This window comes from Lagopus leucura, unplaced genomic scaffold (genome assembly GCF_019238085.1).
Source record: "Lagopus leucura isolate 7727_CA_CO unplaced genomic scaffold, USGS_WTPT01 Super-Scaffold_806, whole genome shotgun sequence".
NCBI classification, from domain to species: domain Eukaryota; kingdom Metazoa; phylum Chordata; class Aves; order Galliformes; family Phasianidae; genus Lagopus; species Lagopus leucura.
Genome location: NW_024962260.1, coordinates 1858510 through 1885463, shown reverse-complemented (window position 1 = coordinate 1885463; position 26954 = coordinate 1858510). Strand labels below are relative to the sequence as shown.

The 26954-nt window shown below is 53.5% G+C and overlaps 4 protein-coding genes across 8 annotated transcripts; all 4 read right to left on the bottom strand.

Moving 5' to 3' along the window:
- Window positions 1-2467: 2467 nt before the first annotated feature.
- LOC122176874 (vacuolar protein sorting-associated protein 29-like) lies at window positions 2468-4815 on the bottom strand. Of its 2 annotated transcripts, none has more exons than XM_042865833.1 (4): window positions 4739-4815; window positions 4194-4382; window positions 3430-3665; window positions 2468-2911 (listed from the first exon to the last, which is right to left on the bottom strand). In XM_042865833.1, exons 1-4 carry the CDS (start codon window positions 4739-4741, stop codon window positions 2794-2796), a joined length of 546 nt encoding a protein of 181 aa, XP_042721767.1. In that variant the 5' UTR covers window positions 4742-4815; the 3' UTR covers window positions 2468-2793. The 2 variants fall into 2 exon arrangements, with proteins under 2 accessions (XP_042721767.1, XP_042721766.1); XM_042865832.1 differs by having other exon boundaries at window positions 4194-4391; window positions 4739-4777.
- A 643-nt stretch (window positions 4816-5458) lies between these two features.
- On the bottom strand, window positions 5459-6054 carry VPREB3 (V-set pre-B cell surrogate light chain 3). Its single transcript, XM_042865884.1, has 2 exons — window positions 6006-6054; window positions 5459-5788 (listed from the first exon to the last, which is right to left on the bottom strand). The coding sequence occupies exons 1-2, from the start codon at window positions 6052-6054 to the stop codon at window positions 5460-5462; spliced, it is 378 nt and encodes a 125-aa protein (XP_042721818.1). The 3' UTR covers window position 5459.
- A 1576-nt stretch (window positions 6055-7630) lies between these two features.
- LOC122176999 lies at window positions 7631-15700 on the bottom strand. 4 transcript variants are annotated; one of them, XM_042866047.1, is made up of 8 exons: window positions 15104-15700; window positions 14427-14608; window positions 11503-11837; window positions 10343-10687; window positions 9818-10177; window positions 8750-8824; window positions 8090-8229; window positions 7631-7882 (listed from the first exon to the last, which is right to left on the bottom strand). In XM_042866047.1, the coding sequence occupies exons 3-8, from the start codon at window positions 11561-11563 to the stop codon at window positions 7829-7831; spliced, it is 1035 nt and encodes a 344-aa protein (XP_042721981.1). In that variant the 5' UTR covers window positions 11564-11837; window positions 14427-14608; window positions 15104-15700; the 3' UTR covers window positions 7631-7828. The 4 variants fall into 4 exon arrangements, with proteins under 4 accessions (XP_042721981.1, XP_042721978.1, XP_042721979.1 ...); XM_042866044.1 differs by having other exon boundaries at window positions 7631-8229; window positions 14427-14553; XM_042866045.1 differs by lacking the exon at window positions 14427-14608 and having other exon boundaries at window positions 7631-8229.
- A 73-nt stretch (window positions 15701-15773) lies between these two features.
- Window positions 15774-16981, bottom strand: CHCHD10 (coiled-coil-helix-coiled-coil-helix domain containing 10). The gene is made up of 4 exons (XM_042866048.1): window positions 16923-16981; window positions 16668-16848; window positions 16398-16551; window positions 15774-16016 (listed from the first exon to the last, which is right to left on the bottom strand). The coding sequence occupies exons 1-4, from the start codon at window positions 16979-16981 to the stop codon at window positions 15997-15999; spliced, it is 414 nt and encodes a 137-aa protein (XP_042721982.1). The 3' UTR covers window positions 15774-15996.
- Window positions 16982-26954: the final 9973 nt, after the last annotated feature.

Here is a 26954-nt window from a genome sequence, read left to right as displayed (position 1 = left end):
CAGGGCTGCCTACACCAGGGAACCTGGAGAGAGAAGAAAATGGGACTCAGCAAATGTCTGACAGCCCTCACCTGGCAGCAGTGGGATGAGGACCACCACCATTGCAGAAGAGACCTCAGAAGAGACTTCTGAAGCAACATCCATGCCTCTTCAGAAACAGGAGGATGGAGCTGCCAGCAGTAACAGCAGACACAGTCTGGGCATGACACAGTGCTGTGTCTTTGCAGGGACAGAAAGGGCTGTCTTCTATACCCAGAAGCTCCTCCTGCACCACAAGGTACAAGAGGGAGGCCATTTGCAGACAGTGCTTTGCAGAGTGGGCAGGTACCCGCCTCAGCTGTACAGCCCAGCTTGGCTGTGAGACAGATGAGCAGAAATCCTCCATTTTTAATCCCTTTCTCCCCCCGTCCCCCCCCCCCCCCCCACACATCTCCCTGTATCACCATACGAGAATTACTGCTGCTGTCCCAGGCACCACAGTAACAGTCAGTCTCACCCTTGGCTTGAATATCGACAACAGTTAGTTTGTGCATGGCACAGGGTAAGTATGAAGCAACATCTGAGGGTCTCTTGCTGGCCCCCAATATCAGAGCAACAATGGCACTGCCAGGAGCCTGCTGCTGGGAGCAGCCATAGATGTTAATGCTGGAGCAGATGAGGGAGTCCTGAGGTTGCATTTGGGACTGCATGCTCAGAAGTGTTATCCCACTGCAGTATGCTGAGGGCTGTGTGTCCCACACTCACTGAGCTCCATTTTCTCCCCTCTCTCCCTCTCCAGGTTCCCTGGTGCAGGCAGCACTGACTCAGCTGGCCTCAATGTCAGCAAACCCAGGAGAAAATGTCAAGATCACCTGCTCTGGGGGTAGTGGCAACTATGTCTGGGTCCAGCAGAAGTCACCTGGCAGTGCCCCTGTCACTGTGATCTATTACAACACCAACAGACCCTCAAACATCCCTTCACAATTCTCCAGCTCCACAAACACATTAACCATCACTGGGGTCCAAGCCAAGGCTGTCTATTACTGTGGGAACTGGGATGATAGCACTAGTGCTGTGCGGTGACAGTGATTAATTGGAGGAGAGAGATAAAACTTAGGAAGTTTGGGGGGGGGGGGGGGAATGGTCTGCAGCACAGCCCCCTTGACGTGGGGACACAGAGCCATTGGGACTGTACCATGGCCTGGGTCCCTCTCCTGGCAGTACTTGCCCACAGCTCAGGTGCCCTGGGCACAGCCAGGGACTTTGGGCCTTAGTAGGGACAGACAGAAGTGTCCCCTGTCCTCAGAATCTCCTCATGCACCACAACACACAATAGAGAGACCATTCACAGACAGTGCTTCATAGAGGGGACAGGAACTCATCTCACTGTACAGCCCAGCTCATCCATGAGAGAAAAAGGCACAGAAACCTCCATTTTTAACCCCTGTACATTTTTTTTTGACATCTCCCTGTATCACTGCACCAGGCTTACCACTGCTGTCCCTACTGCCACAGGGATAGACAGCCACATCCTCAGCTTGAATTCCTACAATGGTTAATGTGCTCATGAAGCTGCATCAGGAGATGGAGAAAGGTGAGAAGCTGTCCCAGGTATTGGTAGGTCTGTTGGTATCAGTTGGCGTCAGCATAGATCACAGCAACAGTCACAGGTTCTGCTGGAACCAGCCATAGTACCATATGGCCTGTAAGCTCAGCAGTCTTAACCCATTGCCTCGTGTAGACTATGTATCAGGCACTCACTGAGCTCCATTTTCTCCCCTCACTCCTCTCCAGTTCCCTGGTGCAGGCAGCACTGACCAAACAGCACCCATCCCAATCACCACAGTAATAGACATTCTCATCTTGGCTCAGACCCCAGTTAACATGTTAACAAAGCCAGATGTGGAACCAGAAAAGTATGAAGAGATACCTGAAGGTCTCTTGGTGTTTTAATAGATCACAGTGACAGGGGCACTGCCAGGTGTCTTCTGCTGGTACCAGCCATAGCTGTTGTCGCTACTCCCAGAGCAGCTGCACATGTCCACTTCTCTGCACACTGGCACTGTTAAGCACCACCACAGCCATGAGCAAGGGCCTAGGGCTAGCAGAAGCACTTTGCCATCCTGCATTGCACAGCACTTGCAGAAGCAGCCTTCTTCCTCACAACAGCAGTGGCACCACCTGCTATTCACATCATTCCCCAGCCCTGCTCCTCCCACCAAGTCCCCTGGCCAGCTCCCAGGCTATTTAGCTGGCCTAGCCTCCCACAGCTCTTCAACACAAGCATATCAGCCAGGAAGGGAGGCTGGAGGCAGCAGGAGGTCAGGTGCCACAGTCAGTGCTGTTAAGAGTCCATTGAGCATCTCTGATAAATCCAGAGAGGTTTCAGTAGTACACATTGGGAAGCAAAGAGCAGCTCCCTTCCAGCCCCGAGACTGAATTCCTGTCCTCTTCTCAGTTTACAAACAATTAATAGGATCCAGAAACATGAAAATACTGTTTTATTCTATGCTCATTTTACAGAGGTTCAGTCCCAAGCAACCACTAGCTGCAACTCCACAAGGCCAGGAACAACAGCACCTCCTTCTTAAATACAGGATATATATACTTTTTTTTTTTTTTTTTTTTATTAAATATAAGCCCATTTCTCTTACTCAGTTTCTCCTGTTCTAAACCCTAGTTGTGAACTTCACAAGCTCACGTGGCTGCAGATTTACAACCCAACACGCCGCTGCAGCAGCACCCCCACGTGGCCGGATTCAGCTTTAACTAAAAGAGGAGGAATGAGAGATGGTGAGCAGTTTCAAACGCGTATCAGTGTTTCTTGAACTCAATTCTTTCTACTTTCACATCGTCCTCAATTAGCTGGTATACATAAGTCACAACTGTGGAAGACTGGATATCCATCAGTACAAATGAAGGAATGACGTTCCTGGGGAAAAAAAAAAAGACATACTTTGTCAATCACCCTTTATAGCTTACACCTCTTACCAAGATGTCTTATGGAAATATATTACAAAACATTAAATTGTAAAGAGCTGTAGTCATCTGGGAAGTACCACAGCTCAGAGGCTGCAATTAGCCAGAGAGCCGTCAGGGCTGAATGCCCCAGCTTCTGGAAGGCTCAGATGCTGGCAGTGCCCTGAGGGGCTCCTTCCCAACAGAAGTTCAGCACACAGCTTCTGGAAAACACCTGGAGGCAATGCAACTCTAAGAAACAACAGCATCACAGTATGGGTTTAGGATTGTGACCATGACACATCAGTGCCAGGCTGTCCAGGCCAGCTCATGAGCTAATCAAAGCCTTATGAACAGTGGGAGCTAGGCTGCGTTCTTGGGGGAAGGGAAGAATGGCCTGCATGGCGCTGCATCTCACCAGTGCTCTGCAACACTTGGGCAGCACTCATAAGGGCAGATACACATCTGAGGTTCAAGGCTCATTGCACTCACGTTTCTAAAGCAGTGTAGGCTCCTGTAGCTGATCCCGGGTTGATGTAGAACTTATTTTCGTGCTCAAATGCTTCAAATCTGTGTGTGTGTCCTGAGATAAGAATGTCTACATCCAGCTGCCTCCGTAGCAATGCCAAGCTTGCGACATCCCCCCAGGGAATGACTTGATGGCCATGAATCAACCCAATTCTGAACTGCCCAACAGTCACAACCTTCTGTTCAGGATAATTCAGACTCTGAGAAAGAGAAATATACAAGTTAGAAATCAGACAGAGTACCTCACCAACACAATGAAGGTTCACAACACAAGTCTGCCTTTTACTACCAAGATTGTACAGTGATCCAGATGCTTGCACCATGTATTAAGAAGAGTAACTGCAGAGCAAAGAACTGGGATCTTGAGCCTGACTGGAACCACATGGAGAGCAGGAGCTTCAAGGCTATTCAACAGTAAAGAAGCTCTCTATTCCTGCAGCAATCTGAAGGACTGCAGCAACATCACAGCAATCATAAGCAGATTCATGCAGAACTTGAGAAGTTGAGTGCACGTATCACCACTACACATCAAGTCCTCCCTTACCACAGGTGCAATAAGAAAAGCCTAGAAAGTCATTTTGCTTCTTCAGCCTTATTCATTCCTACTTCCTAGCCCCACACTTTAGTGGTTGTGAATTGCAAATGCTGAAGGTCTTCCCAGGTTTCAGTGGGACAACTACAGTTTGCAAGATGGAGGACAGAGGAATTAACAACAGCAAGAACATTACCTCAGAGTCCCCCTTAACAACATGAATGTCCCCAGCCAAAGTCCTGAGGTAGTCATAGCTTTCCTTGGTGCAGAGGTTTCCTGTGCACAAAATATGCTGAATTTTCCCCGGAACCAGGAGGCTCTTGAACTTCGCTGGCAGACCACTGCATCGGTGTGGGATGTGCAGGTCTCCTAGCACTAACACCAGCTTCACACACAGCACGAGGAAAGAGAGAGTTTTAACCATATCACTCAATAGTACAAAGGCAGTTAGCAGTTCCAGTGCGCTTGATTTTTCCAACAACTTTTACAGAGGCAGCAGGGCTTTCTTCCAGAATTAGCTTCCAGGGAAGCACCCTCAACACACACAAAGAGCCCACACTGCACCCCAGGACTACTCATAATAGGACACCCCCATGGGCTCTCACCACCCAGCTGAGGGAATTCACGACCCAGTGACACCAAAGGACAGCGAGCACCACACCAAACACCACTAAAGTCCGGTCCCGGAGCCACCGCGCCAGCCCAGCAGGGCAAGGAGGCGGCCTCAAGACCCCCGCTCACCATCCTGCTCCACCACAGAGCTCCGACCAACCCGTTACCCTCGACGCGCACTACAGTAGCCAGGAAGTAGTGGGCCTCATTTTCTCCTCCCCTAGGCCAATGGCAGCTCTCGAATTGCCCCACGTGACACCGCCATACAGCTCTGGCCCCGCCCCCAAAGCCAGTCTCAGTGCGTGCCCGGCTGTGCTGCGCATGCGTAGTGCGGAGGCGCGGCCGTTGTCATCGCGTTGGGCGCGAAGCGTTGAGGTGCTGCTCTCTTCGCGCTGTGAAAGTTATCTGTGAGAATTTAATAGAAAACGCAGTACCCCCCTGCGTGACAGCGTTCGTACAAAGCGCCCAGCAATGCCCGTGCAATTACACCCGTCCTTTTCCCTCAGAAGCGGCAGGGAACCGTGAGGGGCGTGCAGACTTCTGTGAAGGGGAGAGGGGCGCGACAAAATGGCGGACGAGGGGGAGGGGGGGTGCGTGAGGCGCGACAAAATGGCGGCAAGGGGAGTGGGGGGTGCGTGAGGTCCGAGGCTATCTAGAGACTAAACAGTGTGTGAGGACAAATCTTTATTACATTTATTGTACGGATTACATTTATTACCATTATTAAACCGCGCCAGAGCCTCAGCCTGCAGGGAGGCCTTGTCCGTTTTTTCCACGGCTGCCATTCTGTCTGCTGACAGCATCACATCATATTTGTGTGGGGTGAGCTAGCTGGGTTTGCTCCCTGCTTCTACAGCCAGTTGGTGGTGAGGGGCAATGAGCAGAAATAGTGACCGTTGTCTTCCTCCTGGGCAGCAGCAATGATGAGGATGCAGGCGTTGAGGGCAAGGTCTTTGGTAGCAGAGAAGCGATCAGGAATCCTGGCGGGCTTGTGCTTGTCTCGCTCCGAGTTGTAGTAGAGCAGGTACCTTAGGGCCTGCCCTGGGCGCTGCTGGTACCAGGTGATGCCAAAGTCGCTGATGTTGTACTGGGGGCTGAGGACACAGGACAGCTGGGCAGTTTCCCCAGGCAGCACCTGCACGGCAGCTGGCTGGGTCAGCACCGGCTGGGCCCTGCAGGCTGTGCACACCAAGGATGTGGTTACTGATACGGAGCTGTGTCCTGACACCCCCAGCCTCAAAACATTCCCCTACCCCCATGAGGCATCCCCATTGCCCAGACCCACTGGTCACTCCATGCTTGGAACAAACTGCCCTTCTTAGCTGATGGTCCCCTGTGCAAAGCTCAGTCCTGCCTGCCATCCCCAGTGTCAGTGCAGCTATGCTGCTGATCTTACCTGACCCTGCTGTCCCCACCAGCAACAGGAGCATGAAGCCCAGGACCATGGTAGGATCCAGGAGCAGAGGACTGGAGGCTGTTTTGAGACAGACTGCAGTGCTGCACAAGCCCGGGCTACTGTGTGTGCTGCTTGTGCTGGTGAGGCATATGTAAATGACACAAGGGGCTGGGGGACTCCAGCTCACCACATTGCTCTATTTGCTGCAACGGAGCTTTAGCAGTCGAGCTCTAATCATTGGGGTGAGGGTCCCAATGCATCCTCACTTCCAGTCACATCCTTAGACATGCAGCCCTCCCCAGAAACAGGGTACAGAGTGGGGTCAACACTGAAACCTGATCGGCCTACCAGAGGGACGTGCTTTCAGGGGCTCTGGCTGCAGCACAATTGGTGCCCACTGCAGAAGGACTACAGATTGGAAAAGCAAAAAGCTGCCAGAGTCAACAGGGATGAAGGCCCACCTGTCTACCACCACCACAGTGCAAGAAGACTCTGCAGCCCAGCTCCCAAGGCATCTCCAAGCCCAAGAGATGATTGCAAATTCTCCACACAGCCCTAGTTGTGCTCTGGCTGTGAGGGAGGGAAAACAGAGCCATGAGATCTGGGAAGGGTCCTGTCTTGTTAGGCCACCCTGGAACTGCATCTTTGGTCCCAGAGATGGACAGGTGTGGCACAACAAACCAGACACTATGGTGACACGCTGCAGTGCTCTCAACAGGGGCTCACGTGCCCAACGGCTTATCTATTTTTTCCACCTTCTATATCAGTTTGTCTAACAAAAGCAATGACTTCCCTCTATGTGACCTTGACCAATTTTCTGTGACACAGTCTCCCTGGGGAGGAGTGAGAGAAAAACAAGAGTGAAAAGTGATGGCCGATGCTCCTCAGAGCCACTGTAACATGACCACCTCAAAGCATGGTGCGTCTGCAGCACAGGAGGCAGCAGGGTACTCCAAAGTGGAGTGGAGGCAGGGTTTTTCTGGATGCATCCCACGAGGAACAGAAATACCCAACTGGTTATGAAACACCCTGCTGAGAGCAGCAGCCTCATCAGCATGGGCACAGAGCGCTGTGGTGCTCTGCCACAGCCAGCACATATCAGAGGAAATTGTGAGGTGGCAGAGGAAACCCAAATACCACCTTACACAAAAGCAGCACAATCATCTTGATGTGATTTCATCAACCACAGAGAGATTTGATCACAAAACCAAGGTCACAACAATAGAGGCTTGTTTCGGAAGGCCTTCACCTCTTCTGCCTTGTGCCATGCATCAGCTGAGCCCAGAGGCACTGACTGATGCAGCACCACAGCTGCCGAAGCAGCTGGTTTGGCAACAACAGTGAGAATTGGTGCTTTATTCCCTGCTCCAGAATTTTGCATTATTGAGGGGACAGCGGTAAGAACAGAGACAACAGCACCTCTCCCTCCCTCCTTCAGCAAGAAAAGCTGCCATGTAGGCGTTGCTCCACCCCAAAAAACAGCCGAGCATTTCCTCCATGGGAGGAGGATGTGGCTGTGTCTGGCAGGTGGTAACAGCCCTAGAGGGTGATGCAAGATTTTGTCTGAGCTAGGCTAGATGCACAGTAGCCAAAAGCCAGTTCCACCAGGAGCCAAAACAGCCAAGTACAGCAGAAACTGAACAAACATTCACAGGGTTTGCTCTCAAGAGGATTTAATTGAACAGGAGAAACAACTGCTGAAGGAGAGAGGAGTCTGCTAGAGACCTTTGCATGATACACAATGGAGAAGAATTTATCCATGGTGCCATGAACACAGCATGTGCAGCACAGATCCCTGTGTCCTGCTGGGCCCTTCTGGGCTGTCATCTTTGTCCCACGTCCCCTGCTGCAGGGTTCCTTCCTGGGAAAGTGAGGAGCTGTGAACAAACAAAACGGCCTTGGTTACCCCATGGCAGCAGAGGAACCTCACATCTGCTGCTGTCCCACACGCAAGGCAGGAGCATGGCCACAGCTTCCTCCTCAGGGCTCCTGGCCACCAGCTCCTGTACCACTGCAGCGGGGAATCAGCAATCCCTGGGCTTTGGCTGCCTGCAGAGCTCTGTGATGCCTGGGGCCACACTCACGCTGTACTCCGTGCTGCCAGTGCTGACGTAGATGGCTTCCCTGCTCATGGTCTCCCTGCCCATGGCCTCTGAAGGCCCACAGTGGGGATGCAGTCCATCTGCCAAGGTGTTCTGTCTCCTCAGCTGGACATAACGCCTGTCTGAAACAGAGCAGAGAGGATTCACAGTTCTGCAGAAGCAGCCCATGCTGAAATAGCACAAATGAGTTATACTGCAGTCTCTGCTCACAGAGGCAGATCACAAAGGTTCTTTGCTGACAGTTTTTTCCCCGCTATAAAGGTCCGCTTTACTCCTTCTTACAGTCCAAAGGCAGTTCCTTTGGCTGAATCCTGCATCATGCTAACTGCCAAAAGACATTTTACCAGGGCTTGGAGGAGCCTTCAGCCTCCTGCTGCACTCCTCCCAGTGACAGCACGGGAGAGCAGTGACCTGATGATGTAGTGCCACCCAGATGAGTCACTGCTGTTCCCAGTGCATCACACCTGGCTGAGACCACAGGGCATGCAGTGAGGTGTCAGCAGAGGGCAACATAAATCAGAGGAGGGATTGGACCAGGCCATGCTGCTGAAGAGCCAGCATTCTCACAGAGCTGGCCACTGCCACTGTAAGGTGTGAGGTGTTGTCTGGGTGGAGATGTGTTCCTTGCCCAGTATTACTTACACAGAACATACAAGCACGGAGCAATCGCAGCAAGCGCAGCGCTCCTCAAACACACCAGCAGGACAGATGAAGAGCCTAGAAAGGAGAACGCAAGCTGGTACTTGTGCTGCTCATATTGTAATATCTACTGGGATGTGCAAACCTGCAAGTGGGTTTGTGGTTTCAGTGAAAACGCAGCAGGCTCTGACCTCTGCAGCTCAGAAATGTGAGTAAGACACTGAAGAAAAAAAGGCTAACAACATGGAGCAGGCAGGCTGTGCCCATCCTGTCATGCAAGGTGCTTCTCTCAGCATGAGGATGCAGAAAGAAGAACACAAGGAACCAGCCTAACTTTTAAGAATGTCTTCTGAAATATGAGTCGCATTTCTTTTGGCTCCAAATCAGCACAGACATGGCACGTCCCACAGCTCAAGACAGGGTCATGTTTTGTCCTCACATCATATGTTTATCAGGTGAGTCATGGTGAGCCCAAATTACTGTGTAATCTTAACTAACCGTGTTAATTGGCCGGGCCGGGTTTTGTGACTGAGTTACACTGGATAAAAGATGCTTTGCACACTAAACTGCATGCATTAAAAATCTATGTTGTCATTAGGTACAGATTAAATTTGTTCATGGAAGAGTCACATCACCAGCGATCAACAGCTTTTACAGATAACATCTGCAGCAACAGGCACATAACCTCGCAGATGAACTTCTGTGGTTGTGTGGGTGCTTTAAATATATCTGTGCATCTTGCACTGATGTTCTGTGACTTTGCAAAGCCTTGCCATTGCACCATAACAGCAGCTTGTACTTTGGGCTGCCAGCCCCTTCAGGCAATGCAGGTACAAGTGTGCTGCAGATGCAGCTCCAGCTCTTGCCTACCTGCACTCCCCCAGCTCCCCAAACAGAGTGGTGGCAAGGTGAATGAGGAGCACCGTGCACAGTAAGATGTGTCCTAGATGAGAAAACTCACACCCATCCTGTCACTGAACCCATAGATGAGATGGAGTGACTGACATAGAAAGGCTAAGAGGCACAGAAGGATTTTCACTTGCCCCATGAGGTCCCTGGAAACACACTCACCTTTCACAGTGAGGTTGGTTCCCCTCCCTCTCTGCCCGCCAGACGGCTCTCCCAGGCCTCTCTGACACTGGTACCAGCCACTGTCCTTCTCTTCCAACCCAGTAATGGTGAGACGGCTCCGGTGATTTTCCAGATCTAATGAGCTCTGGAAACGACTTCCAATGCTGCCGTTCTCAACCTGGAAACTGGACCTGAGGTGCCATGCTATGAGTCGGGATGGGCTCTGGTCTCGTTTGTGCAGCCAAAAGAGGTCTGTGAAGTTGCCAGTCAGGTTAGTGGGGAAATCACAGTCCAAGGTGACTTTACTGCCCTGAATTGCAGAGTAGCTGAGGCCCCCAGGGGCCGCCCAGGGCTGCTGACCTGCAAAGAAAAGAGGTTCATAGGGGTGGCCAGGTCCCTTGTCCACCGAGCTCAGTTCAACAGTGCTAACACTTCCCAGGGGCTTTGTGAAACCACTCAGACTGGAGAGGAGCACAGTTCTGAGGGACACAAGAGTGCGGTGTTGAAAGAAGGAGCCGGACTCACCTCTCACGAGCAGGAAAATCATCTTTGTAGTCGGATCGCTGTTCCCTATCTTCACATAGCAAAAGTAAGGGCCAGTGTCATTCATAAGCACGGTTGAGATGTTGAGAAAGCTCACACTGCTTCCAAAATCCAGAACGCCGCTGAAGCGGCCTTTGCTGTCATACACACAGGACTGATTGGACCGTGTCATCCTAAATTGCAGGACCCTTCTCAAGTCATTCCTATGGCTCCAGAGGATCTCATAGAAGGGATTGCTAGTGCTGTTGTACTTGTGGAAAGGACACTCCATCGACACGGGCTCTCCTACTGTCACAAGAACCACTTGACTCTTGAGAATCCCTGAACCTAAAACAGAAAATAAGAGCTGGAAATCTGTCCTGAGCTCCAGTTCCTGCTCCTGGGCAGGGAACAGTCACTCTCCCTCCATTCCACACCATAGTGATTGCTTCAGCTATTGTGCAAGTGCCCCTTGGTGCAGGCCTGACAGCTGCCCCACCACCTTCATCTCTCTGGGGGTTCACAGGGCACATGGAAGCCCTGACTGAAATTCCTAGCCCTAATCTTCTCTCTCTAGCTCCAGACAGAGCCACAGGAAGCCTGGGAATCATCTGCATGCTCAGTGGTCCCTAAAGCCTCAGGACCCCTCCCCAGTTACTGTGGCCTGTGCATTCCCACTCAGAAACAACAGGAAGCATTGCTGAGCACAGCTCCTACCCAGCGCTACCAGACAGTAATGACTCTGCTGAAGGTAAGATTTCAAGAGATGAATAAGCAGTGGGGAAGCAGTAGGGAACATTTCACCCCAGGGACTGTCACAACCTCGCAGTCTTATTTTCTTTTTGGCTATTAGCACACTAGATCATGTCCAACAAACGCATGTTCTCAAGCTCCTGCACGTTAAGTGCCACTGGGTGTTTCTGTCCATCTCTCTGTTCAGCATCCAGAAACTTTTTCAAAATACATCAGGAGCTGTTTGTTCTTTTTTGCCTTGATTTCAGTAGGCTCTGAAGAGACCCGGCCTAACGGGATCACGAGCAGTGCGAGGGAGTAATGGTTTCAAAGCAACATCCACCCCAAAAAAAACCCAAACCAGCGAAAGGGCTGAAGTGGGACAGTCCCAGTGCTTCCCACCAGGGAGAGAGAACAGAGCAGGCACTTACCCCAGGACAGGAGCAGCAGGGTGAGGAAGGCGAGCAGCACATAGGAGAGGGTGAGCGCCATGCCCTGCCGGCAGCGGAGACAGGAGGCAGCCCCTTGTTTTTCACCTCGCACAGAAGTACCGCCCGCACAGCGCGCAGAACGGTGTGAAACAGCTCCACCAAGAGCTGTCAGCACCAGCCGGCCTCATCCTGCAGCATGGCTTTGTCCGTGTCGCGTCGCTGCTTCAGACCGCATCCAGGGGGCGGGAGGCTGCAGGCACCACCATGCTGGGGTCTGCCCAGTGGCGTGGGGTCACTCGAGGCCTCTCAGCTAAAGAGGGGCCCCGGTCTGTTCCCTGCATTCAGAAGTAGGAGAAAAGCCTGTGAGCAGGCCGCTACGGCCCTGGAGGCAGGGGCAAAGCTCCTTCATAATGCTTCACCATCTGCTCCACCTTCCCACCAAGCTGCCTTCAGCACAAGGCTGAGGCCACAGGACAGGGCGCAGGGCAGGGGTGCTAATGCTGGAGCAAGGGGGCAATTTCCTTTAATAAGCAGCTTTTTATTTACAGGAACATGCTCTCTGTGCTTGTTCTGCTTACTCCAGGGACTCTCCAGACACATGCTGCTCCCTAAATCACCTCCCTGAGAGCAGAAATACCAAGCGCTAGCACGGGAACTGTCCTGGTGCCTTGGAACGTGGCCCAGGGGAACCCAAACAACCCTCCTTGTCCCAGTCATCCACTGGCTCACATGTGAGTGCTCACAAGACCTGTGCTGTACCACCCGAAGGGGAAAGATGAGTCCTCCATAGCCTGGTACAGCAGCAGCTGCTGCAACCTGCAGCACAGTGAGGCATCACTTAAAACGGATGTGAGCACTCAGATGTTTGATCTGGAAACCAAGGTCACAGGAAAACAAGGTTTTAGGCTAGCCCAGTAGTGAGAGCTGCAGCACCACCAGCCCCAGTTCTGAGGCTACTGCTAATCAGCCTTACGCTCTGCTCTGTGGTTTCACAGTTCCTCGTGGGAAAAGTGAGATAAACAGAGCGGTGAGCACAGCTCTGCCCACATGCACCCTCTGCACCCTTTCAGGGCCTTTCTCTGTGTGAGGAGGGGAGATGTGGAGAAAGGCAATTTGTCCATGGCCCTGTGACACAGCACAGCTCTGCAGATCACTCCCTGGAACGGCATCAGTACTGGTTCCCACCATTCAGGTGCTCTGCAGCCAAGCTGTGGGACAGGATTTCACCTGCACATCTTGGCATCTCCACAGGAAAAGGGGATGATGCTACAGCACCTGCAAGCACTGCTGGGGAAACATCTATATGGCAACATCTGGAAACTCAGTGGAAGATGCAGCTGCTGCACATTTTGTTACTTCCACCTCCTGCAGGACGGCGCCCAGCATGAGCAGCCCACACATCTCTGGCAAGTGCTGTGTGTGTTGTGTTTGCTCGCAGGCAGTGTACGTGGGGAAAACACCGGCTTTGATTCAGCTCTTGGTGCCTGGCAGCAGCCCGCTGGAGAGGGAACTATGTGCACAGCAGTGCAGAGGTCAGGGAGTAGGGCATAAGAGCTCTACCAGAGCACATCAGCATCCTTTATCTATTTATTTATTATAAAAAAAAAGTATGATGGACACATTTAACCCCTGCACGATGTCACACAGGAAAGCCATGCCACAGAGTTAAGCTACCTGCAGGAAGGGAGGCCGAGCAAGGGGTTGGTTACTGAGCAGCAGCCAAGATCGTGAGTGGTGGAATGCCCTCAGGTTGTCCCCACTGCACATTTCCAGCCTTGCAGCTCTGAGATCTTGCCAGCGGGGACTTTGCTGGTCTGAACGGAGCCAAAAAATCACTGGGCAGTGACAGCTGCCAGCACAGCACCTCTGCTCCCGGGTTCATGGGAGGGCTCCCCTTGCTCTACTCCTGGCCCTCAGCTTTGGAGTGCAAGCACATGCAGCAGGGGAAGGAACGAGCAGGCTGTGCTGACATTCCCACACTTGGCAGGCAGCCTTTGCCTGACCTGAAGCACTCACTGCTGAAGCTGCCAGATGCACGTGGTCCAAAGCTTTTGCTCCCTCTGCTATTTGAGCTGGATGCCCAGCACTGACTGCTGACGTTGATCAGCCCTGGCAGTTTTCTGTAGTGACACTGGGTGAAAGATCATGGCCAAAACATCCAGAATGACTCAGCTGAGATTTAACTCCTTCCCCTTGTGACCTGGACAAGTTCTTGGAAGCGGAACAGCAAGAGACAGGGCTCTTAGATATTTCCTACTCTGATTTAAGGAGACCAAGTTAAAGGACGTAGGTATTTCACGAAGCAGAATAGTTTTGCAGAATCAGAATGCTCATCCCAGCTCCTAAGCTGAAGCATTTCCAGCATCACCCACCGGCAGGATGGCCTGTAATGCTGCAGCTCAGAGTGCTGCTGAAAGGCCATGCAGGGACCTCAGCTTTGCTGGCTGCGACCAGGCAGCTCCCAGCTGTGTTGGTGGGGGCCTGGATCCAAGGCAATCACACAGATCTCATTCTCTGCTTACAGCCAACTGCCAGGAGGTGGTGAACCTGCAGTGCTGCAGCCTGATCCTCACTGCTCACCTGAAGAAGTGCCAGTTTGGGACAGAAGGCACCAATGTAAGCAGTGATCACTGCCGGGACAGACATTCTCCCTTAAAGAAGCAGCCAAGGGTAACAGGTTGCATGAGAGTTGCAGGCTATCCCAAAATGCAGATAAAGCGTACCTCCCCCCTCTAGACCTCAGTACATCCTCTTTGTAGCTCTAATTTGCCAAGGAAATACCTCTGAACCTTCTTCACCACATCCCTCTCTGCAGACTGTTTTGATCTTGTAGGTGATGTGGGGTGCAGATGAACTTGAGCAAAGCAGAAAACACCACATCTGAATTTGCCAGTAAGCTGTGAAAGGCAGTGCTGCATCCTCACCAGAGATGTCAGCTCTCAGCAAGGTGGCACAGCTCAGCCACTGCACCATGAGGGGTCTGCTTCAGAGTGGGCAGCGTTGCACAGCATTTCAGGTAACTCCCACACACCAGGGAAACCTCATCACCACCTGGAAACCATGATGCAGCTTTCAAGAGGGCTCTCAGCCAGTAGTTATTGGCAGGCTGCACAGAAACAAGCTCACATTAAAAGCGTCTGAGGCAGGGAACTTCTCACAACACAGCCTCCCGTCCCATTTACAAGCGTTGAGTTCAGGTTTTAGTGAAGAGATTAATTCACTTTTCCTATTCTGTCAGGAAGAGAAAGCACTGCAGCTATCTGCTATGAATCCTTACTGGGGAAGGAGGGGAAACACTACTCTGAGCTAGCAGGCAAGGGCCAGGCACCCATCTCATCTCCATGGGAGCTGATGGTGCAGGCATAGCTCCCCTCACACACCACCCATGGGACAGCCCTGCTCCACATCACAGCCCTCTGCACAGCTCCACGGCTGTTCTGGCTCTAACAGGTGAATTCAGGCAGCAGCCAGAGCTGCAGTGCAGAACTGAGGTTGGCTGTCTCTCAGAAGAGCACAAGGCACCACTGGGAGAGGAGAGGGGCAGCTCAGGACACCGTCTACTACCAAGCATCTAGGCTCTGACATTTGAAAGGGGCAGCACCTTCAAACACTGCAGCCAACTTGAAGTATCTCCATCTGGCCTTCTTCACAACTCCGAACTCCAGCAAGGCCCAGAAATTGCTCAGCGTTCAGCAGCTGGAGGTCAGCAGAGTTTCCAGATCCATTCTGACGTGAAAGCTCACAGGTCAAGTATTTGAAATTGTTACACTCTCACTGCTGTGTAATAAAGAATATGGAGTGATCTCAGATAAGAACCAGAATCTCCCAAAGACAGCATGCAGGCAGCAGTAATGAGACTTGTTCTGCTGCCACGACTGTAAATAGAAAGCAGCCCTGAACTCCGCTCGATGCTGATGACCTTGAGAACATTGCATAACACACTAAGCAAGACCAGCCAAACACATCCCAGTCACACCTTGCCAGCTCGTCAGAACAGCTCTTCAGGAAGGTTATCCATGCAAACACTTCTGAAGCACTGCAGGACATCTCCTATCACCTTTCCAGCCTCTGCTCTGTCTGCAGCACTGCCAACCCCATCTCAGCTGTGCTACCTACTTTCACCAAGTCACACAGGTACAGTTCCAGCTGGGCTGCAGCTCCTGTCTGCAGAAGTTACACAAACATGTGCCTCGCCCTGTAAGCAGGTAACAGGTAATATTCAGCTAGCTTGATTTCAGCCGTCGTGTTAAATAAGGAACATGCACAGGTAGTACTTCCAAATAAGCTTCTTTATTTCTCCATGATAAATAGAGCACTAATTTCCACAGCCTCAACTGTTCTTTTCCTTCCCTACTAGTCCAGAAGTGAAGGACCACTAGAGGGCTCTTCTCCCAGCCGTTCCCTCAGCTCAGCACCTGTCCGTCCTTCCTTCACTCCCTGCAGGCAACACGGCTCTACACCAGCTCTTCTCCTTCCTACAGGGGAGCAGATTCTTCACAGGAGAGAAGAAACACCTGCAGGGGAGAAAGCACAAGGTCAGCAGCAATTAGCAAGTGCTCTCCAACATAAGTAGATCAGCCTAAGGTGAGACACAGTCACTGAAATCTGCCAGTAACAAACTCAGAAGGCATTAGGAAGCAGTGCACTAACAGCAGCATGGTTCTCAGGGCAACAAGAGGAGAGCACCTGTGTGACCCCCCCCGAGGGGCAGTGAGGGCAATCCCCTGCCCTTCCCAGCTCCCTGCAGCATTCCAGGGCACAGGAAGGGCACTCACAGGGCAGAACCACTGCCAAACAGAAGGCCTGAGGCCACACAGCAGGCTGCTCAGCAACCTTCGCGCCCCCTCAGCCCCTGTCCTGACAGCAGCCCCCCATCGGGGTCAGCACGCGCTCACCGTTGCTGTACTTGCACTGTTTCAGGGCCTCGCTGAAGCCCTCGCACAAGGTCAGGTCCTGCTGGTTGGTAGCGCACTCCAGGAACTGCTTCATCTCGTAGTGGCACGGCCCGTACGGGGACTGCGGCTGTACAGCGGGCTGCTGCCGGGGCTCCTGCGGGCGGGCGCGACGCGGTGAGCCGCAGCTCCGGGCTCTCAGGCCGTACCGCAGCGGCGCGGCCCCGCACAAGGGCGGCACAAGGTCACCCCGCCCGCCGGCCCGGCTCCTACCTGCGCGGGCACCGCCGCTCTGGGCGGTTCGGAGGAGCCGCTGAAGGCTCCGGTGAGGGCGCTGCCCACGACGTGTCCCACGGCGGAGCCCACGGCCACCCCCGCCGCCGTGCTCGCCATCTGCGCCATCAGCCCGGGCTGGGCCGGCTGCGCCGCCGGCACCGGGGCCGCTGGGGCCGCGCTGCGGAACAGAGCAGAGTCAGAGAGCCGGGCGGACACGAGCGGACAGACAGTCCCTCCCGTCCCAGCCCGTACCTGGCGGGTGCCGGCGGCGCCGCGGGCCGCGACCTGCTGCTCCGACCGCCCCGCGCCATCCCCGCTACGTTCTGCCCAGGCGCCCACGCGCGCCGCCTTAAGAACGGCCCCTTCTCCCACGTGACTCCTTGCGCACGCTCACTGCCGTCGTCCGAAGCCGTCGGTCCCGAGCGGCGCCGCCTGGGCCCCGTCCGGCCCGCCAGGGGGCGCTGCCGCTCTCGGGCTCAGGCATCGCGGCGCCCCCTGGCGAACAGGGAGGGAGCTGCAGGCGCTGCCGTCGGTGTGGCCTCACCCGCAGCCGCCCGGCAGCCCGCAGCGCGGGGCCGGCCCTAGGCTCGTTCCCCAGGCCGGCACAGCCCACCCCTTCCGCACAGGCACGCTGCTCAGCCCCCGACGTGCTGCAGCTGCCCCTGTGGGAAAGGCCCATGGAGATGTAGCCAAGCCTTCTGTGCTGACGGGCGGGCATGCAGCACAGGAGGATACATTTGTGTGATGGCATCTGCCTCCACAGAGCCACTGACCGCAGCTCTGTCTGCTCCGTGACCCGGTTTGACTTTGCAGGAGCAGAGCGTGAAGGGGCTTGCTGGCAACGGGCAGTGGAGCCGGGCTGTGCTGCATGAGAGGCGGTGGGCGGAGGAGAGGTGGATAATGAAGGGCTTGGAAAGGGGAGAGGAGCGGTCTGCAAATGGGGCAGAGAGAAAGGGAGCCAGGGAGGAGAGCGGGGAGCAGTGATGTGGTCTCAGCCACTGACCAGCACAACAGTTTTCACAGCAGCCCTCTGGATACAAACCAGCAGATCAAGGAAACCTCTGAAGGCGTGGACGTTGCTGGGAGGTGGGAACGCACCGAGACACCCAAAGGGAGCCCTCAGATCACAGACAGACGGGCTGGCAGGAGCCAGCTTTACCTTCAAACCGATCTGCTGGTAATCACACCCAGCTGGGCTCCTGTGTCTCTGCAGGTCTGTGGCTGCTCCCAGGCCTGGTTCCCTGCTGCATCTTTGGATGCTCCTTCTGCCCTGTGAGTGAAAGAAATTCCCAAAATTGACATGGATCCAGAAGTTGTGCAGGGAAAAAAATACCTCAGCTGTGTTATGGCTCCAGGGCTGCGTTCGTACATTCAGCAACTTAGAAAAAGCAGCTCCTTGGGCTGGTTCACTGACCGGCAGGAATTAGAGCGCCCAGCCACTGCAGGGTTGGTAATTAGCTGCTCTGAAAGTGTTTTTGTAGAATCAAGTTTCCAGCATGGGGGGAAGAGAGAAGTGTTTGTAACGCAAGCCACCCCTGCACTGCAGGAGCAGGGCAGACAGGGCATGCAGGGGGAGGGATGCAGCTCCCACACTTCCAGCAAATGGATTTGCCTGAAAACAACTTTTGTCTCCTCTTCTGTGCAGACAGCACCCCAAAATCCTTCCTCCTGCAGCGTCAGGAAGAGCTCTTGCCCTGGCAGCAGTGCTGTGCTCCACGCAGAGCACAACACGTCTCATCCCAGTGAGAGCAGCAGCGTTTTGCATTCAGCATTTCCCTGTCTTTCTCCCACTGATGAACAGCAGAGAGAGGCAGACAGCTGGCAAACTGGCAGAATGTAACCGAAAAGCCACTGCAAGGCAGCACCGCACCTATCTGCCCCCAGCCCCATTTCCCATAGCCCTCCTTCATCCCGCAGCCCTCTGGGCAGCCCCATGCCTGCTGCTGAGGGGGAGCAGAGGCCCTGAGGGCCTGAGAAGAAAGGGCTTGTGCTGGGGGGACGAGGGGACTGTGGGGGCGTGGGGAATGCAAGACATCCAGCCATAGGAAATCAAGGCTTGTTGGTCCCACCACACACACAGCAGCTCGCTGAAGGCGTCTGGCCTTCAAGCTGAGGGCATCTCTGTAAGCTGTGTCTCCGGGACCCTTTGATTTGGTTAATTAGACACAAAGCTGTTCTGTGCTGTGGGAGGAAGGTATGCGCCGAGGAGCCCGGCTACCGCCGCGGTGCTAATGAGGTAATTTAGTGTGGCTGTCTGAGACGGCTCAGCGTGCACAGCCCACAGCCAGCAGCACCACCAGCTCTGTTTGCTCCTGCTGTGGCAGCCGGCTGCACCAGCACTGCACTGCATTGCCCCACGCAGAGCTGGTGTGTGCAGCCCGGCTCTGTCTGCAGCAGGCCATCACCCCAACAGAGACCAAACTTCCTACTGCCTGTTTTTCAGTCCAAATGTGATCTTGTTCCATAGCCTTGTATCTGCCTCTTTCCCTTCTGCTCTGTAAGATTCCTCCTTACATGATAATTCAAGTGTTAGGGCTTGCCTACACTTAAAATTCATTTTGGATGAGGAGACCTATAAATCTGAAAGACAGCAGTTAATTTCTGAATAGTTCTGGAACGATTTACCCCAAACCAATTCTTTCTGAGTAACTCAGCGCTGGGCTGTGCGTCCCTTCCAGGTAGCAGCAGGATCAGTAAGATGAGGTTTGCAAAAAGTGGGTCCATTTTTCCCACTGCTCTCTTGGTCTAAAAGCAGATAATAATCTCCCTTTGCAGAGCCCGCCTCACTTAAATCCTCACACTGTCACCACCAAAATGTTGCTGCAGAGACCTCGGAATTCCCCGAGCATTTGATTTCAAGGGGTTGTTTCACAGGTAAGGAATGCAACCCTCTGCCTCCATCACACATCTCCTTCCCCCCACCCGCGGACAGCCAGCCGCTCTCCCTGCCAGGCTGCAGCCCTGCTGAGGGGCTCGGTGCCACCCGCAGCTCCCAGGCAGCCTTACCCAGGCTCTGCACGCAGCCCTTCCTTCCATCCCTGCCCCATGTCGCACTGAGCGGATGCCTACGGAGCCTCCCCAGCTGCACGTCTGCGCTTGGAGCGCCCAGCTACTGCGTGCATGGGCAGATCTGGGCAGCGCTGTGGCTGTGCCTGCATTTGCGTTGTCTGCGTTCACAGCGAGCGGCGCAGAACGGCTGCTGGGGGATCTGGGCAAAGCGTTCAAAGGAAGGGAAAGCATCGGGTGGATTGGCCAATGTTTGTGTTGTGGATGGTCCCAAAAAAGAGCAACAAAACCTCCAGTCCTTACCGATGTGTTTGTTACTCAAAATTACCCCGTGAATCACTTGGGACTAAGTACGTGTTGCAGTTTCTCATGTCCTGTTTGTGTTTTTGAGCCCTGGCTGCCCCTAATTTTGCTTGTGCTGAGTGGTTGAGTTCAGTCTTCCAACTCCATACAGAGCACCACTCTTTTATCCTGTGAAGTTTTCTGCAAGCAGAACTTGCAACCAACAAAACAAAACCAGGGAAGCTGCCGCCACTAAAAGTAACTTAGATTTTTCATGAGTAAACGGGCACATTTCTGCAGCACTCACTGCTGGCTCCCCCAAGGGACCACGAAGCTGTGATGTCAGAGACACACTGCAACTCTACAGCTGATGTTTGCTCATCAGAGATGGGAAAGGGAGGACTTAAGGAGCGTCCAGCCGGAGGAGCAGCGGGTGGCTGGATGTGGCTACAGGGGAAGCAAAGGCAGCGCTACAGAGCGCAGTTTCATCTTTCAAGTCTTGTGCTCCCAAGATCTACATGCCATTTCTTGGATGTGGTTTGCCCTGAGGGCAATCTCAACAGCTGTGAAGTTTCAACAGATGAACGGCGTAGTTTTCAATACATTTCACAAAGCAATTAAATGGTTTTAACTCATTCGTGTGTGTCCACTTCTGGTATCAAGGCTCTTCCTAATGCTAATCCATCAATGTCACAAGTGTTTCCCACTGAACTCCAGGGCCTGGCTGCTGGAGAACATCTGACCATTAGCAAGATTGTTTTGCTCCCCATTTTTGGAGAGCCTTTCCCCATCAAAAGAGGCTTCTCTCAGCCACATCCATGGATCCTGAGAGGTCTAAGTCCATTTCTGCATTTACCTGTCCCACTGTGAGCTGCCTGTGGAGAAAGGTACCAAGCATGGAAGCCGGATTCATTTTCCCTGGGGGAAAATGAACTGCTGAGTGGTGAACACCTCACTTTGTAGGAGGAATTCCCCTCATCTCTCGATGTGAAGAGGAGACATGTATTGAACCCAGTCAAAGAAGGGCCTGTGTGTCCCAAAAATCATCAGTTAGTCCTAGTGAAATGACCTCCTCCACAACATCTCCAGCATACACTCAGATCACGAGGACAGCAGTGTGAGCAGTGTGAATTTACTGCTAATGCAAGGCAAGATGGTAAACCTGAACCCTGTTTTGTTTCCTTCAATGCAACTGAGAACCCGTAAGCGTACAACAGAACAGTCACAGCACATTTGATTCGTGTGCAGTTAAAGGAGCTGAGCAATAAGGCTGCAGTGTGCTGCCTTTATCCTGATGGGATCTGCCAGGCTGTTTCACGGAGTCTAAAGCGGCGAGCTCACACACCCCCACAGGGATGCACTGCTGTGCAGCCCTGCAGCGAGCTCACGCCTTGATGGGGCTCCGTGTTTCACCTGCGCTGTCCCAGCAATGGGGCTTGGCACTGCCTTCTCATCCAAACGTCTGCCCAAAGGCCACTTCCCTCTGTTCTGCTCCCTGGTTGGTCTCACTTCCCTCCTCAGTGCTGCAGACACAGCAAACATCTCCAGAGCGCTGCTCGCAGCAGTTCTCCCAAGCAGAGGGGACTTCTGGCTCAGAGGAGCCTGAGCAAAGCAACACACGAGTGAGCATGGAAGTGAGGGTGGGGGCTGTGTCTCAGGCAGAGGATCTGTGACCTTTAAGGAGGCTGTTAGCACCAACTCCTGAACAGCTACTGCTTTGAACTACAATATTACATTTACAGGCTACCTCCCCCAGATCCCCCACGTTCCCAAGCGAGGACATAACGCCTATATGGCAGCCTGGAAGACCCTGAGCAATGGTGCAGCCTCTCTGCAAGCAGTTCACAACCACCTGTGATTCAGGGTCCTTTGTTTCAGCTCTTCAAAATCTCTCATGGATTTCAATCACTCCATTGTTCTCCTCTGCCCTACTGACTGTCCAGCCCAGCAGCTCCCAACATCTGTTCTCGGCTGGAAATATCTTTGCCTTTCTTTTCTGTCCTCTGTAGAAGCAGTTGATGGTGTCTTCCCTCCACGTGGAAGGCTAACAGCCCCTGCAAATGCACAGGGAGCTCTGGTTCTGCACTGGTTTGTGGTTACTTCTGCTGAAATGCTCTTTCAGTTGCAGCCTCCACCGCAGAGAGCTGAGCTCAAGGCAGAGACAGCCGTGTGCTCCTCCTTTGGAACACTGCATGCTTTTTGTCTGGCTTCAGCTTACTGCAGGCAAGAGCACAGGCTGAAGAGATGCCTGAGTGATATGGAGGGGTAGGAGGGTGTCAGGGGCAGGCAGGCTGTGCGGGAAAGAGGTGCTAGGGGAGAGGAACCTGCTGCTTCAGTGCCATTTGCTGAGGAGCAAGTGAGAGTGAGAGGGGGGACCAGGAGTTTGGCTGCCCCGAGCAGAAACGTGCTTGAAGAACACCTCAACCCACACCCTGAATTCCACAGCTCAGTGCAGGGGACAGGGGAAGCGAGGAAGGACAGGATGGGACATTTCCAGCAGACCCACAGCACGTTCCTAACAGCCTTGTCCCAGCAGTCCTGGCTGCCTCCCTCCCCCAGTGCCTTCACATCTCATATTGCATTTTATTAATGCAATCCCCCTTAGGCTAGAGGGAATCGTATCAGGAGACATTCCAATCTCAGCTCCGCTTTGGAGGGGATCAGAGAGAGGCAAGGGTGGGGGGTGTCTCACCAGGACATTTCATTGCAGAAAAACCGGCAGGTTGAACGTGCTGCAAGACAGCACCAGCAACCTGCTATCAGACACCGAGCCACAGGCTGCGGCCGACTGCTCCATGCTGCTGCTCTGGCTCACGGCCTCCGAGGACCACTTGTTTGTGCTGTGTCCATGCCGTGGGCTTAAAGCTCTACACCTGGGCAGGGGGCTGCTCGCAGGGTGTGGGGTTTGCCCTTTTGTCCAGGGGTGAACACAGCTGTGCATGCAGGCAGATCTGTGCTGCCACAGGGGCTCGGCCAGGTTCTTCTCCACCAGCTCCTCCTGCTTGCCCTCATTGCTGACATCTCTCACCAGAAATGGGAGCTGGCTCCCAGGCGTCTGGCTTGTGAGGTGAATTGTGTTATGCGCTGAGCCTCTGCCAGGAAAACACCAGCAGATGAAACTCCATCCCTGGCCAAGAGACATACAGATGGATGTGTTTTCCTTGCCCAGCTTATCTTGCAGCAGTGCTTCTCGCCGCTGTTCGTGTGCGCCCTGCTCCTGGCACAGACCAGGGGCTGATTGACAACAAGCACCGGGGCCTGGAGCCACAAAACCACGGTGGGGCAGGCAGCTGCTGGCCGGGGGCAAATCCCAGAGCTGGATGCAGTTGCAGTGGGGCTGTGGCCTTCAGTCAAAGTTAAGGTCGGTGAAGTTGCAATGGAAGTCAGTCACAGACAAGTGCAGAATAAGCACTACTGGCCGTGTGTAACTTTCTGGCCTAACCAGAACTTTCTAGAAATTCATGCCAAGGCTGCTGTATGAGCCTGGTTGAAGAGAAATCTGGGGAAAAAACATTAAGGCCACTTTACTTTGGGACTCTCAAGAGGCTTGGTTTGGATTCAGGACAACTTGCACAATTTAAGTCACCTCATTAAAAATTATGAAGAGCTTCGAAGCCAAGCGCCTCGCCAACCAACCAAAACGTTCACAAATTACTTTAGATGCTACTTTACCTTTCTGCTTCTGATTCCAAGTCCTCCTACTGCTCTCTCACCACACTCCTGTGCTGGGCTGCCAGCTGAGGAGCAGCATCTGGTAACTCAAGGGCTGTCCAAGAGGGAAATCCTCCCCAGCCCTGGCGTTTCCAAGGGCAGCTCACCACATATGCCCCCCAGCCCTGTTTGCACCTACCAGCACCTGCACAAACATCCGCTTTGGCTGCCCAGGAAAACATGACGCCGGGGCCAAAGCAAAAGAGAACCTCTGAAAATGAGAGGGTGAGAGCAGTGACTCGCCTGATGGTGATGCTTTCCCATTTATTGCCCACGGAGCTGTGGTGACGGAGACAATTGACGAGGCCGTCACCTACCCAGGGAACAAGAAGGACATCAGAGGAACCAAAAGGGTTACTGTGTCCTGGGGCACTGGCTTCAGGACCCTCCTCCAGCTGCTCACAGCAATGCCCCAGGGGTGCAGTGCACTGCTGACTTTGCAGGGATCCTGAGGCCAGGCCCTCAGCCCCACAGCACACAGCTGCGAAAGTCACACCAGGGAAGTGGCAGGAAACAAAAGGACTTGGACAGACAGGCCTAATCCATTGAAATTCACTTTATCTCTCACCTCCCCCTTCCCCTTCTCTCTCAGACCTCTTCTCTCTCCTGCTCTCAGTCCAAATTGTCACAGCAGTGTCTCGCTGCTGTTTCACACTGAAATGTCCCACTGGCTAAGAGTTACACTATTTGCTATTCACAACAGAGAGAAATCAGAACTGCTGTTTCCTTCATCTTGCACACTGTTAGCACCGGCTGTGGTTCCTTGCGAGGCTCATGTCATGATTAGCACCAAAGGAACAAGATGCTTTGGCACTATGGTCCTGCAAATTGTCCTCCAAATCCAGCTAAACAGGGATTGTATCCAGAGAGCTGGAAAAAGTGAGCAAGGGAGGCTGGCTGCAACAAAAGGGCAGGGAACCTCCATGCTCACTGTTCCTGAGACCACAGAGCTCATCATACACATGACACAGCCGAGCCCTGCCTCACAAACATCTCTACCATTCTCATTCCTGTTGGCAGCTCTGGCTGGCCAAAGGCTCCTGGTCTGAGCCCCATCACAACTCAGGCACCAAGGAACAAAGTATGCAGCCCAGCCTCAGCTCACAGACCAGCAGGCACTGAGGCAGCTGTCGAGCAAGAAAATCCATGCGCTGGTGGGACCTCCCAGTCATGAAGGTTGCTATGGATCTCCTGCAGCCACCACGAGCTCCCTGATCCCCAAAGGTTGCTCCAGCCTAGCAGAAGCTGCAGGAAAGCAAGCTGGCTGCACTTGCACTGAGAGGTGACAGCCTGTTGGTGCTCCGGGGTTGGGGTGGAAGCCCTGTGCTCCTGTGCCAGAATGCTCTGTACATTCAGCAAGCTGCACACCGATGTAAGGCTTTAGGGCTTTAAGGCTTTAAGGGCTGTACAGGCAGACAGTGGCCGCGAGAGCTCCTAGCAGAGCAGTGTTAGCAGAAAAGGCTGGTGCTGGCTGCACGTAGGGCTGTCAGCAGAAGGTGAGCACACAGGCTCCCAACCCACTCAGTGGGCCATCTTCCTGCTGCTGAACATGTCCCTGCTCTGCTGGAAAATGCTTGGAATCCCAAACACACCATGCGCTCTCTTTTGTGCTCAGTGTCTTGGCAGGAACCGGCTGTTCTCACGCACATCCCATCTCTGTCCCATCTCTGTAAGGCCTGTGTTTCCCAGAACACCCCCTTCCCAAGTCTCCCTTTTTTAAGAAGAGCCAAGCTGCCTGTCACTGCCTCGCAGGCTGCTCCCACGCCTCTCCCTGCTTCCCCAGGGCACCAACAGCCTCCCCTGGCATGGGCTGAAGGCCCTGAGCTCCCGGAGACACCAGCCATTCAAATGAAAGACACTAAAGAAAAGTGAAACAAAGGCAGGAAAACTTTCCTTGCTGGAACCCAGCTGTCTGACTCAGAGCTAGGCAAGAAAGTAAGAACTGCTGTGTGTTCCAGAGCAGCGGAGTGTCCACTCCACAGTATGCAGCCTGAGCCCTGCGAGTACTTTTCCCTGCTTCTTCCCTCTGGCTGCACCCACAGGTGTGGCCTCTGGGATACCTGCAGTGCCCACTCCAACAAGGGACAGCTGCCATCACCAGTGCTCACAGTGGGAGCCAGACAGGGCCTGAGCTGTGAGGTGTGGAGCTCTACAGCTCTACACGTTAGATCTGTGCAGGGTCAGGTCAGGACATCGCTCTTGACTGCCTGACACACAGTGCTAGGTGGGCTTTTGCTTTTCTGCCTCACCTTCCTTTGCTCAGCATTGCAGTGCTGTCCAAGCAAGGCCACCACCAGACTCACTCTTCTTGCATCTGCTTATCATATTCAGTATTTACATCCTAAATATGGTTTCCATAAAGTAGAACACGAACAATTCATCACAGACGAATAAAACAGTCATACAGCCTGGGAAGTTAGGAAGCTTTACCCACTCCCCATGCACCAGCACAGGCAGCTGGAGATCAAAGTCTCCTTATTTGCATACATTTCTTGAACCAATTTGCTGCTAATCTCTGCTGACACAGTGCAGAGCCTCTTCCCCACAGGAACCAAGAAACTGGAGCTGTGCGCTGCCTGCCTCCATGTCCAGGCTGAGCGGATGGAGGCTTTGGCATCCCCGAATCAGGGGTTTACCCTTCCTTCCCCTTCCTCAGCATCCTGCCCAGGGAAAGCCTTCCTGTGGGTGGTGAGTGAAGGGCCAGGCACACACAGGGGCTCCCACAGAGTCCCACAAATGCAAAGCAGTGATGCAGGCACATTTCCTGCGTTAAATCCAGAGATCAGGTGTTCCCTGTGGGCACTGAAACATCCAGGCGTGCAGAGGATGGTTTTTGTCCTGTGGAGGGGAACTGGAAAACACCTTCACTGCCCTCCCACTTGCTCCCTTCGACCCATGCATCAGTCCTTTAATGAACTGTCAGAGACGAAAGCAGAACATCTGACCCATTTCTTCTAACCTTCTTTGAGGCAGCTCCAAGAGCTTTTGTGGCCCCACAAAGCATGCACGGGGCGGAGAATGGTGAACACTTGTGGGATTTCAGCACCACTTTTCAAACCCTCTCCCAAGCTGCCACGCAGAGCAGTCCCAATTTCGAACACCATCCCAGTGAGAGCAGAAAACAGCTCCGGGACTGGAAGGAAGCGCTTGCAGCGTGTGTGTAACTTGCAGCCAGGTGCTGCCTCGCTGCAGATGCAGACGGCCGGAGGCGAAGCAGCATCGTCAGCCCGGGGCAGCAGTGCGCAGCCCCGCACCTCCTCCTTCTCTTCTTCCTCGTTCTCCTTC

What these genes read in the sequence shown, in the direction of transcription:
- LOC122176874 (XM_042865832.1), bottom strand. An exon ending in TTGTTAAGGGGGACTCTGAG is followed by an intron (nt 3,666 to 4,193) that starts GTAATGTTCTTG and finishes TCTCTTTCTCAG; the next exon opens with AGTCTGAATTATCCTGAACA. An exon ending in GCCTACACTGCTTTAGAAAC is followed by an intron (nt 2,912 to 3,429) that starts GTGAGTGCAATG and finishes TTTTTTCCCCAG; the next exon opens with GAACGTCATTCCTTCATTTG.
- VPREB3 (XM_042865884.1), bottom strand. Translation starts at nt 6,054, where the DNA reads ATGGTCCTGGGCTTCATGCTCCTGTTGCTGGTGGGGACAGCAGGGTCA. An exon ending in GGTGGGGACAGCAGGGTCAG is followed by an intron (nt 5,789 to 6,005) that starts GTAAGATCAGCA and finishes TGGTGTGCACAG; the next exon opens with CCTGCAGGGCCCAGCCGGTG.
- LOC122176999 (XM_042866044.1), bottom strand. Translation starts at nt 11,563, where the DNA reads ATGGCGCTCACCCTCTCCTATGTGCTGCTCGCCTTCCTCACCCTGCTG. An exon ending in GATTTTCCTGCTCGTGAGAG is followed by an intron (nt 10,178 to 10,342) that starts GTGAGTCCGGCT and finishes TTTTCTTTGCAG; the next exon opens with GTCAGCAGCCCTGGGCGGCC. An exon ending in TCCGTGCTTGTATGTTCTGT is followed by an intron (nt 8,230 to 8,749) that starts GTAAGTAATACT and finishes GCTCTGTTTCAG; the next exon opens with ACAGGCGTTATGTCCAGCTG.
- CHCHD10 (XM_042866048.1), bottom strand. Translation starts at nt 16,981, where the DNA reads ATGGCGCGGGGCGGTCGGAGCAGCAGGTCGCGGCCCGCGGCGCCGCCG. An exon ending in GCGCCGCCGGCACCCGCCAG is followed by an intron (nt 16,849 to 16,922) that starts GTACGGGCTGGG and finishes TCTGTTCCGCAG; the next exon opens with CGCGGCCCCAGCGGCCCCGG. An exon ending in GAGCGGCGGTGCCCGCGCAG is followed by an intron (nt 16,552 to 16,667) that starts GTAGGAGCCGGG and finishes GCCCGCCCGCAG; the next exon opens with GAGCCCCGGCAGCAGCCCGC.